At 44.4% G+C, this 12,041-nt stretch overlaps 2 protein-coding genes across 2 annotated transcripts; both read right to left on the bottom strand.

Annotated features, from left to right (window-relative positions):
• Positions 1-401: 401 nt before the first annotated feature.
• Positions 402-3,486, bottom strand: lrit2 (leucine-rich repeat, immunoglobulin-like and transmembrane domains 2). Its single transcript, XM_071908180.2, has 3 exons — positions 3,377-3,486; positions 2,235-3,025; positions 402-1,222 (listed from the first exon to the last, which is right to left on the bottom strand). The coding sequence occupies exons 1-3, from the start codon at positions 3,484-3,486 to the stop codon at positions 402-404; spliced, it is 1,722 nt and encodes a 573-aa protein (XP_071764281.1).
• A 1,493-nt stretch (positions 3,487-4,979) lies between these two features.
• On the bottom strand, positions 4,980-8,726 carry lrit1a (leucine-rich repeat, immunoglobulin-like and transmembrane domains 1a). The gene is made up of 4 exons (XM_071908177.2): positions 8,605-8,726; positions 7,640-8,100; positions 6,544-6,849; positions 4,980-6,076 (listed from the first exon to the last, which is right to left on the bottom strand). The coding sequence occupies exons 1-4, from the start codon at positions 8,724-8,726 to the stop codon at positions 4,980-4,982; spliced, it is 1,986 nt and encodes a 661-aa protein (XP_071764278.2).
• Positions 8,727-12,041: the final 3,315 nt, after the last annotated feature.

The following is a 12,041-nucleotide window of genomic DNA, read 5'->3' as shown; positions in this document are numbered from 1 at the left end:
TATGAATAATTGACACTGGAATACATCATGACATCAAGATAAACATTACAACAAATTAGACAGAAACAGACTGCAGCACATTCTCTACACTGGTGCAAATCCTTGAATTACAATCTTGACATAACGGTCATCATTCACATCTTTGCAACAAACTCCTCGGCCTAGAACAGAGGAAGAGATAAGATTAAAACCAAGGCAGACAGTATTTTTATTCTTGTGAATTTTGGATTTTCTACTTAGTCAATATCAAAGCTTACAGATTTACATATAAACAACAACAAACTGTCATACTTTATAAGGACAGCATCAGCATACTATAATGAAATGCTAGAAACGGGGTGACATGGGTCTGAAGCAAGGTCAGCTTCGTGTTTTCACTTCTTGACTCAGTGAATATTAATCTAATACAGTTCGGCTGTGAGTTTGCTGTGGTCAGCCTTGCTCTTATTCAGTCTGTCATCAGACCTCCTCCTCACCTTCCTCTCTTCACTGGAATCTTTATTAACCAGGCCCTCGTCGCTGGCCGCCTGCAGGCTGTCGAAGGTGCCGTGCCTCTCCCTCTCCGCCTCCGATGGGCCGCCGTCTCTCCGCCGCCTCTTCCAGGTTTCCATGATGCCCTCCAGGCAGGCGAACTTGGTGTCAGTGGTGCAGGCATACATACCTACAGGCACGGCCAGCACCATGGCTAACACTATCACCACAATGTGAATCAGCTTCTCCCTCTGCTCCATCTCAGTGATGTCACTTCCCGTCACAAAGATGATGCACTGGCCGGGACGTGGCGCCTGGTTCTTAAGGGTGACACAAATCTCATATTTGGTAGCAGGCATCAGATCAGAGACAGAGTAAGAGTTGATCCCAGGGCCGATGTAGATCGTCTCCTTCTTAGCGGAGTCTGACCGGCCAAAGTGGATGGTGAACCAGGTTTCGGACGGGCGGTCCAAGACGGCATACCACTCAATGGTGATGCCGCGTATCGTCTGTTTGGCGATGCGGATGTCGATGTAGACGTTTTCCTCGGCAGTGGCCGCTGGGGCCGGGAAGCCGGGGTAGAGTGAGGACTGGGAGCCGTCAGGAGAGAGGATGTCCAGGAGGACGCTGGTGGAGGAGTTTCCTATGAAGTTGATGGCGGTGCAGGTGTAGACACCACGGTCTGCCAGGTGGAGGGAGGGGATCACCAGGTGGGCCCTGATGGTGTCTTCATCTACTCTTTCCTGAGACTCTGGGAGGAGGAAAACAAGGATGTTCACTATTTTAAAAAAGAGCGCATATGCTTACAAAATGATAGCTGACATAAGTAAAACAACAGGGGAAAAAATATTTCATCAGCTACTGTATCTTAAGACCTACATAACACTTGAACGCCATTAGGAAACATGATGTCATTAATTTCAGGTAACATTTTTCCCCTCAATATAGTTACAATAATTTTAGAATGGTAGTCTGAATGGAGATTACAAAGATTAAAGGGAAAGGGAAAACATTAACATTACCACCCCCGCCACGCATACACACACACACACACACACACACAGAAAGAAATAAGTATTGCAAAAATGGCTATACCAAAGAACAGAAAGAACATGAGTCCTGTGTTCCCAGCATCCACAGCTTCATGGCTTTCTACATAGCACTGTTCACAAAATAATAACTTATCAACATATTATTATAGTAGTACTACTAGTAGTAGTATTATTCGTAATAGTAGGCCTAGTAGGAGCAGTAATTGGCCTTATTATTGTTGTTTAGTGGCAGTATAGTAGTAGTGGTAGCAGCAGCAGCAGCCTTGTAGTATAATACTGAAGGTTTTGTTCCCCTACACTTTACAGTAAGGTTGTAAACGATTATGAAGGGACTGGCTGCTGGCAGTCAGAACTGCCACGATATACTGAAACCCTTCCACTGTGAAAGGTCAAGTCCAATGACGCAGAGGTTCTCTTAATTACACAGTAGCCCAACACGTCGACATTAGGTAGGCTGCAGTACACTATAATCTCCAACATCTCTTAATCAACACTGATGGTGTTGTGCAGATTGAGAGAATCAGCGATGTACTTGCAGACTGAGAGTATCAGTGGTGATTATATTATATCCAGATGTAACCCTCCTCTCCTAATTAGTAGGCCTAACTCTTCATAGTGTGTAACATGTATGTTTAAGCATCTAATTTACCACAAGATATCGCTCAAGCCAAGTGTCTGGATGACACGCGTAGACATCAGACTCACTCTTACCATGAAATCCTCTGATTATCTTCAGACCATATGTCCACCACACGGCGGGGCTGGGCCGGGCCTTGGCGAGGCAGTGCAGGGTGACGTTTCCTCCCTGCGGCACGCTGATGTTGGCGGCCGGCGTGGTGACGACGGGCCGCATGCACGCGCTCAGCTCCACCTCATGGAAGAACTTGCCTGCCCTAAAGTCCGGCCCGGAGCAGGTCAAGTAGGAGTTCATCAGTATGATAGGAGGGCTGAGGGACCGGACGAATTCCACGAAGCCCTTCAGGCGACAGTCGCAAAGCCAGGCGTTGTCGTGAAGCGCCAGCACGACATTCGGCCCGAACCCGGTCGCCTCCCGCTCCTCGCCGCTCTGTAGTTTCTGATAGAGAGGCCAGTTTAAGAAGACCTCCTTCGATATGACCGTAAGCTGATTGAAGGATACATCTAAGTAAGTCAGACCTGGCAAATATTTTAACGCATGCTCCGGCAGGACGTCCAGCTTGTTGTGTTTCAGGTCCAGGATCTTGAGGGCCGGCGTGTCCTCGAACGCTGTCCATGGTACTGACCGCAGCTTGTTGCCTTGGAGACGGAGCTCGGTTAGGTTCCCTAAACCCTCCAGACCCTTTGAGTTTATCACAGTGATGTCATTGAAGTTCAACCACAGGTTTTCCAATGCGGGTGTTTTTGAGAATGCCCCCTGGGGTATTTCAGTGAAGTGAGATTTTTCTATTCGTATTTTGGTCATATCATCTGGAAGGTTCTCTGGTATGGCCCCAAACGCGCTCTCCTCCATACATATGAGCGACCTATGGTTGAAGGGAACAGTGCTTAAATTATATAGGCCATCGTGGTTACTATGTTGTCTAATACTTCATAAACAAAGTTCAACAACGCCCAGTAGCTGGCTGTAGCCTATTCACAAATTAAAACTACAATACCTTGGATAATTTTTGACTATTTATGGCATAAAGTTCACAATTTCGAGTGTCCATTTCAATAGGCTATAGAGAGCTTGGTAAAATAAAAGCCTTATAATATTCATATAACCATATGCTCTGTCATTGATTCATCCAACGTCACCCACTGACACAGTAACAACAGCATCTTAAATAGGCTACCTTTGCCTCGATGTGGATTAGGCACAAGGCATGTCTTACCTTCCATGACGGTCTGTTACACAGCTGCATCCACGTAAACATTGCAAATAAGTTTCATTTGCTTGGATGTTCAACAAAACTATAACTAGTAAGTAACAAATTATGTCCATAGTCCGAGAAAATTCCAAAGGTTCTGGGCTACATTCGTGCTCAAGACATACCAAGTGTGGCAGACGAGAGAAGCCTATTAAGTCTAATCCCTGACGTACTGCGTATAAGAAACAAGTGGCACAAGTGGAAGGACACGCATGATTAACACTTGACAGTGTTAGTAGGTCTGGCCCACTAACTACATGTTTAATTCTTATTGGCCAGCTGACAGGTCACTAATAGTTAGCAGTTGGTTATCTGGAACACGCAGATACTGAACTCATTCCAGTGTAAATTAGACAGATCAACTAACAGCAAACCAGTGTACAAAACACAGCAAAATTGGTTTGTGTGTAATTTGTGTCACCCTTTATTTTACATCACATCCTTGTTGAATGTAGGCCCAATTTGAAGATTGGTCGATCTTGATATGGTGAGGTGAAATTGTAGATAAGAACACACAGCTAGTGCTACAACTGGATAAATATATATAAAAGTTTATTTAAATTCATTCAAATAATATAATTGGGATGAATAGCTCTACATGGGGTAATGATGCCTCTAGGTGGCACAAAACAGGTACATATAGAGATATTTGAAGCAATATGTGTCTCATTGCTGGGAATAGAAATAGTTTAACAGTTTGCATCATTTCCACCCTATTTACATTGTGTCATAGTTCAGTCCTTTCTGTACTTCTCTCCAGCTCCAGCTTTACTCCGTCCGTCAGAGTATTGAACCATGCCTATGTGTATATCTTCTCTGAGAACATATGATAGATGTATACAGAGGCATAGACTTACTGTGTGTGTATGTAAGTGTACATCATCCAGAAAAGTATTTACAAATCATACACATACATATATGATATAAACAATGGAATAGCAATCATTGAGTTCCCTTTAGATCAGATCAGTTTGCAGAGGTTTCTTCACTGGGGCAAGCGGTCTGAGATTATTACGCTTCTTCAGCCTTTGACATTTATATAATATAAACATTCTTTTGGGCACAAAAGCATGAATCTGTTTGAATTTTGTCTCAGTGCATAAATTCTGTCGGTGTTATCTTACAGATACATTTATGACACTCTGGTGAGTTTCAGCATTCATATTCACTCTCTCTGCAAGAAACATGAAACATTCTAGAAACATCTGGAGAAAAAAAATGAATAAAAATGTCAAGAATTCCTCTAAACTGATATTTCCATGATAGTGCAGCGTGCAAAAGTCCTTTGATAGAAGTTGGCTCGCTGTGGCGGCGGTGTCGGTGGTGTGATCCAGCGAGGGGGGACAGGCGGGGGGGAATCCCATGGCTGGGGGGTATGGGGGCGTGTGGAAGGGGGACTGACGTCAGGATGCTGGTGAGGGTGAGAGTAAGGGTAGTGGTGGGGATACGGATGGGGATGGGTGTGGGGATGGGGATGTGAGTGAGTGTTAGGGTTCTGATGGGGGAGCGGATGTGGCTGAGCGCGAGGGAGGTGGCGCGGAGCAGGAGCCGGAGCTGGAGCATGACGTCAGCAGAAGTACTCGTTAGGCTGTCCCTCGATCTTAGCTGTGGCCTCGGAGTCCAGGCTGGAGCGGGCTGACAGCAGCCTGTTGGACTCCTCTGGGTTCAGTCTGGTCAGATACTCGCCCTCTAGCCCTTTGGCCTTTGTGCCGGGCGACAGCGTTTCGAAAGTCACGTATGAGTCCTGGATGTCCTTGGACTTCTTTCCCCAGTACTTCTGGATGCGCCTCTTCAGCGCCCCGCAGCACACGATGACAGTGAGTGGCACCGCGATGATACAGGCCACTGTGATCACTATCACATTAATCAGCCTCTGGGTGCCAGTGGCACTGGCTGCCTCATCAGTGGAAAATATGACACACTGTTCCTTCTTGGGGATCAGCCCCCTCACACACACACAGGCGATGTACTTGGTCCTGGGCACCAGCCCTTCGATGGTAACGCGGTTCTGCCCCGCCCCAACATTGATTTTCCTCATGTCCCGCTCTCCGAACACAGCATACAGCACACTAAACGCTGTGGTGTTCTTGGCCTTAGGGGCCCTCCAGTTCAGAGAAATAGTATTGTCTGTGTCCCCCACCACCTTTACAGAGCGGACCACCCTGTCCGGGTCCTGCTGAAGGGACGAGGTGTTGGCCGCCAGGTTGCTGAGATTGGTCTTCTCCAGATCCAGCAGTCCGTCTGGGCTGGAGGAGGTGGCAGGCCCGGGGGTGGCTCTGTCAGCGAGAGTATAGCTGGCTACTCCAGGCCCAGGCCCAGGACCAGGACCAGGACCAGGACCTGGACCCAGACCAGGACCAGGACCAGGCTCAAGGGCAGGCGGGGGTGGAGGTGTGGAAGTTGGAACTACATATCTGGCCACCAGTTTCTCCTGGTAGGCAGCCTTGCCCATCTGGTTGGGTTTCTTGGCTTTGGGTTTCTTGTCAATGCTGGTTTGGTTACCATCTGGTTTGGGCGTGTTAGAGACCATGAGAGAGATGACAGCCTCGGCATTCCCTGCATAGTTAGTGGCCTTGCAGATGTATTTCCCTGAATCACGATATGACACAGCCGGGACACTGAGGATGGACCAGGTGATTCCCTCTTTCGAGGCTTCCTGCTGGACTGTGAGGACAGAAAGGAGACAATGGCTGTTACACAACTGTAACAGAAAAAAGGGAAAGCTACAAAACAGAACATGAAGGGAAAACGAATGAAAAAAATTGTATGGCAGGACTATTTTGAATAGTACAAAAAAATGACGTAATCTGAGAAAAATACCCATTCATAAATGTGTGAACATGTTAAGTGTAAATAATGTGTATAAGTCCATGCCAGTTAGGGTAAAAAAATGTAATGTATTATACAATGTTGCATTGATCATCATCACTGTTGCATAACTCACTGTTCTGGCCACAGCTGTCAGTCAGACTTACAACCTTACTATCTGCACTAGTAGCTCTCTGTTTAATTAACAGTAATGACTCTACAGCGCAGACAAAAGCATCTTATCTCAAGCACAACAAACAGAGAGAGAGAGAGAGAGAGAGAGAGAGAGAGTGACCCAGACTCCCAAATTCCTGCTGACTCACCTGTCCCGTTGACGCCTCTCCCATCCGCCCTGTGCCACGTCAGGTCCGGGATGGGGACTCCAATGGTCCCACAGCGCAGCAGCACGTTATTTCCGACGGCGCTCCGGACGCGCGCCACAGCTGTGTGTATGCGCGGGAGCTGGCAGCGCCGCAGCTCTGCGTCACTGAATAAAACCCCCGACAGACTCTCCGGAGCGGAACAGCGCAGCCGCGTGTCGATGAACGCCACCGAGAGCGTCGGAGACTTCTGGAACTGGACCAGGTCGTACAACCGGCAGTCGCACACCCAGGGGTTGTCATGGAGACCTGAGGTGAAAAGAGAGGGGGGACAAGTGAGGCTGCGAGAAGAAGACAGGCCTCCAGCTGTTAGCAAATTGATAGACAAGCCTACAGATGGCTGGTGTGGATGTTTGTAGGCTATGTGATAAATCCTGTAAGAGGATTAACATTTAATTCATAAACTAAATCATGACGACGACGACGACAGTGATGGTGATCATGATGACGATGGCAGTGATCAAGGTCAGGTTTTGCTGCCACTCCGCAGCCAAAACATTAAAAGTGCAGCAGCATTATGCGTGCAGTGGCTCTCATATGAAATTTAATCCTATAAAATAATTGTTACAAAACAGATAGGCCTACTTCCTCGTCCTGCAGTTCTGATTAGCAGAGACAAGTTCTAAAATGTTGTAGCTATAGACGATGAGCGCACACCTGTGAACAGTTCATTTAAAGGAAGAGTTTTCCAACTAGAGGTAGGCTATTCACAATTTAAGAAAAGTGCCACCTATACTTAGATAAGGTTTGACAGCACAAAATTAAAACAAATGATATAGATTTTTAAAGGATAACCTAACGTATAGGTCCTTGGTTATCATAGTAGCCTAAATAACTTTTACAGAATCCTCTAGAATGTGAAGATAGAGTGATCAACTTTAGGTAATTAGCCTACCTTGTTTTCCAAAATGGATTTTGGAACAGTGTTGCTTAGCAACCGCTTTGTTTAGCTACTGTTCAGGAACTCTAGTGTTAACCACGGCCTCGTGTCGTTTATTGGGTAAACAAAGGTTGAAAGTAACGTGACACTGTCTCTTACCAAGTATCATCTTGGAGCTCTCGGGCCCTTGCGCAGGTTTTGCCGCCAGCCAGGTGGTGAGCACCTCCGCCGGCAGGGTCAGCAGGCTGTTGCTGGACAGATCCAGGTAGGTGAGGTTCTTAATATAAGTGGTGGCCTCCGCGGGCAGCGAGGTCAGTTGGTTGTTGTGCAAATCTAGAAGTCGGAGGCTGGGCATATCCATGAGAGTTTCCCAGGGAAAGGCGGTGAGGGCATTCCCGTCCAGACGAAGCTCTTCCAGGTTGAACAGGCCCCGGAAACTGTCCGGGTTCAGGGCGGAAATCGTGTTGAAAGACATCCACAGGAATTCCAGACTGGAGAGGTAGTTGAAGGCTTCGCTCGGTATCCGCTTGATGGCCGTCTTCTCAATCCGCAGTTTGGACGTGTCAACGGGGAACCCGACAGGCACAAGAGATATCTCGGGGTCATTGCAGATTACGCTCCTAAAAGAGAGACATTACAAGTGTATTTGTGTTCACTCCTCTATAGTGTAAAGAATTAAAAGCAACATTGTGCATAATCACTGCAAATTTGCAATTAGGATTTATAGCCTAATAGAAAATATTGAATAACGTTTTAAACCCTAAAGTCCACTGAAATATGAAATATGAATATAATAACAAAAAATGGTCGGGTTACTAATTTTCTGAGAAAATACTCATATTCCCCAATCCATTCAAACTCGCATAAAACGCATAGATGGCGGGGGTTGAAAGTGCCTTTGAGAGATAATCCAGCATTAAATAAAATTGGACAGGCATGCACTCCCTGAATTATCTTTTGTACACGTGTTCACCTCCATGCAAACATCTGTAATCATGCGAGGACAAGACCTGTCCATCAGTGCGCCTGTGGCGCACACATCCGAAACAGAATAATACACATTAAAGCGTGCCTTTGGTATTTGATTTGTTTGATTTGGTCATCGCAGTGTTTCCACTACTTACCTGGCCTTAGATCCGTCACTTAGGTTGTGGTAAAAACAGCTGCACTGCGACGGGCAGGCGCTCACCGAGGAGAGAAGCTCACCTGTGGCCAGGTAGAGCCCCAGCAGCAGGATGAGGAACATTTTGGCCCACTTTTACGCACACGCAGCTTGCCTACATGCGCCCAGTTTGCGCCCACTGAAGTCAAACAGACCTGCTTTTTTCTCTCATTTACCGGAATATCATCCGCATGGCTTTGTCCCACCGCTTCGCTGTCCCATAGTGATCAGACTGCTATGAGTCCCGAGATAAAAAGGATAGACAAGGATTAGCGAAAGGACTGGCGTTCTTTTCATTTGGATGCGTATTGCATCCCGGAATCCGATAGGCTGCGCAGAGACGTCCCTATTTATTATCACAGAAAAATACTTCCGAAATGGTCATAATCCACTGTGATGTTTGGCTTTTTTCTTTCCCTCAAATGTAGCTTGTTCATTTGAGCCCTGTCGTGACTGTTAATCTGTAAGTGGACGGCACTATGTTTTGCCACAAGGTGGCCCCTGTATCATACTGTGGCTCCTACCTTGAGGACTGCTGTGCACAGATGCTCACTTAACATTTTCTGAATCTACTAGCCTATATTTTTCATTTACATTACATCTGATGATATTATTATTATTGTGATAAATGAATGCACTGTAGTCAGGAAGCACAAGTGTATCATTTTATTTCAAGAAAACAGTAATGTTCAAAACAACATTTTATGTAAAATGAGGGACAAGAAAACCGCCCTATATGGTAACTCACTGAGTCACTGATTAGAAATAGGCACTGTTACAGCAAATCAACCACAGATCACTTCTCATTAAAGTAAATATAGCCTTATAAGTTTCATGCTTAGTCTTTTGCATATACTTTTTCATTCATTTTCATTTCATTCTTCCTTCCACCGCCTGCATTTCAGGCACTATCCCTTTTCACTAACACATCTTTCAAGACAGCATGGCTGAAGGAAACAAAACTACAAACACTAAATATTTACATGCACATAAAATAGCTATATATTAATATACAGGCTGTTAATTTGCAAGTAAATCACCAATCTATATAAAAAATAAAACACAACGTCTATCAAAACAAGAGAGAAAGAGTAAGAAAATAAGGGAACCATACTTAACCGGCTTGACTGAAAGGAGATTCAGAGTCCTCAGTAACCTATGTGGACAGAATTCCACAAACTTGGGAAAACACCTCAAGGGAAATTGCAAAACCTATTGCTTTGCAATTTGTGTAAATACTACTACTACTACTACTAAATACTACGTGTTGAGTCTTGGCACCTCTCCAATGTGTTTCCCTTGCATTTCCTCACATTGCAAGTTCAGTGTTACACTTGGCTCGCGTTACAAAGTGTGCCGACTGGTCTGGAGAGATGGCGAAATGACCCAGGCTTTTAATGTGTTTTAAAGACTTGGACTCACCTCCCAGATTTACCCAGATTTATAACAACAAGGCCATGTCGGAAGTTTGATTGCTCAATCACAGTAAAGTGTGATAGAACTTGCCATTCTGCAATATGGGGAGTACAATAACAAACAATTTTACATCAATAATATAGCACTCTCTCTCTCTCTCTTTCTCTCTCCTGTGTGTGTGTGTGTGTGCGTGTGCCTTACACTGAAATTTGAGACTTTTCTCTCATCTTCCTTAAGTGGCATTTATGCTTTATTGCACCCTTTAACCTTGTGTATCTAAATCCTTTCAAGTCACAGGTCTTTTAGGGTTGTATGGATTTAGACCCGCACGGATCTTTAGGCGCTAAATGTGTTGAGCAATCGTGTTCCCTTGTGAACTTAAACATTCCATAATGCACTGCAAGTAGTTAATCTCATTTGCTGAAGCCAATAAAGCCGTCTTTTACATTTGTAGTATGGACCAGAAGATTGGACTTTATTTGAGGTGCAATGTCATTCTTAGTGTGCAGATATTCTCTATATAACATATAGAGAATGACATATTGTACTAATATTGGAACAATTATGTTTATTGTGTGTTTATCATACAATATATGTAAGGATTATACTGTGCTGAAGTTCAGGAAGAGTTGCCAACATAAACTGTAGAGTTTGCTTAATTAATCGATGTACAACACATTTCAAAACAAAGCCATCAAAACACATGTAGTCATTATTTGTGTCAGCATTTTTACATTTATAAGGTTTTCCAGTTAAATTTAGGAATAGGCTAAATTTGATAAAGGCTTCACTCTAGGTCAAAGTGTGTTTTCTTTGTATTGTGACCAATTTTAAGAGAGCACATTTAGGACACAAAAACAAGCCCATGCACAATGTGAAAAGTGCACACCTAAAGCCTGTCCTGTCGGGGTCAGCCAAGGACGCAGGGATTGGGAGTTTGGCATTTACATCAGTGAGACAACCAAGAGAAATGCAGCCATCTGGTCACAGTGTCTCCATGTCTGAAACCCACACACATAAATAGTTTTCTATGATACATTGAAAGTTCTCATTTGAACATGCTGAATTAGCCATTCTCTTTACTAACATATAGATGTTAGCTGCCCTAAAATCTTAGAAGCTGCTAAGAGCTAAGGCTTTATAGTGATGATTATGCACTGTCATATGATTTTGCACTTTACACATTTTCACATACGTTTACCAGCGTCACCGATCTTATAGTCTGGAGACTCAGACAGACCTCAGCCACACAATTTCACCCTTGTTTCCACTCCAGCCCTCCGGTATGAAAAGCTGCAAATGATGTCGCAATTAAAACATGAAGAATCCATTGAAGTATGGGGATATAATTCATGTCAAATGATGGAAGGGTTTATTTTAAGTTACACACTTGTTGATCAGTTAAAGGTTTAGTTGCTCATTTTAGACCATATTTTTGGCCTTATCACTCAGTAAACCCCACTCCAAATTAATCCTAAATTGGCACGCATTATGGCTGTGATTCCAAAAATACAAGATTTTTTTGTCCTGTCAGTCAGATCCCAGAGTTGGTTTTGATCTCTAAAATGAGGTCAGTGTACCACTGAGTGTCTGTGAGAGGTTTTGGTATATGCTCTGTTGACTTTGTCTCTGAATCTTGCGTCATGACAAGGAAAGGAATACTGGCCACAAATCAAATCCTGATGAGTCCAGACTTTCATCCACTAGTCAAAACAGAGTACCACCATATGGGATAAAGGATTAATGAAGTGAGACAGATCTATAATACCCACGTGGATCCTCCGTGGTGTGTTTGCAATAATCACTCCCTCGTCTTTGAGTCATCAATGAATGAATGAGCAGGCTTAATGAATCGTAAAACCTCACATAAATTGTATTTCAGCATAAACTGTATTTCAACTTGACAATAAACTAGATGTAAGCAGTTGATTGATGCACATTTTATATCAGATGCTGGGAAGCAATAAGGAATAATTTCCCCGT

Source organism: Centroberyx gerrardi, chromosome 15 (assembly GCF_048128805.1).
Source record: "Centroberyx gerrardi isolate f3 chromosome 15, fCenGer3.hap1.cur.20231027, whole genome shotgun sequence".
In the NCBI taxonomy this organism is placed as follows: Eukaryota; Metazoa; Chordata; class Actinopteri; order Beryciformes; family Berycidae; genus Centroberyx; species Centroberyx gerrardi.
The sequence above is the reverse complement of the archived record's forward strand: the minus strand, read 5'-3'. Positions and strand labels throughout refer to the sequence as shown.

What these genes read in the sequence shown, in the direction of transcription:
- lrit2 (XM_071908180.2), bottom strand. Translation starts at nt 3,486, where the DNA reads ATGGACATAATTTGTTACTTACTAGTTATAGTTTTGTTGAACATCCAA. An exon ending in GTAACAGACCGTCATGGAAG is followed by an intron (nt 3,026 to 3,376) that starts GTAAGACATGCC and finishes CTTCAACCATAG; the next exon opens with GTCGCTCATATGTATGGAGG. An exon ending in GATAATCAGAGGATTTCATG is followed by an intron (nt 1,223 to 2,234) that starts GTAAGAGTGAGT and finishes TCCTCCTCCCAG; the next exon opens with AGTCTCAGGAAAGAGTAGAT.
- lrit1a (XM_071908177.2), bottom strand. Translation starts at nt 8,726, where the DNA reads ATGTTCCTCATCCTGCTGCTGGGGCTCTACCTGGCCACAGGTGAGCTT. An exon ending in GAGCTCCAAGATGATACTTG is followed by an intron (nt 6,850 to 7,639) that starts GTAAGAGACAGT and finishes TTTTCACCTCAG; the next exon opens with GTCTCCATGACAACCCCTGG. An exon ending in GAGAGGCGTCAACGGGACAG is followed by an intron (nt 6,077 to 6,543) that starts GTGAGTCAGCAG and finishes CTGTCCTCACAG; the next exon opens with TCCAGCAGGAAGCCTCGAAA.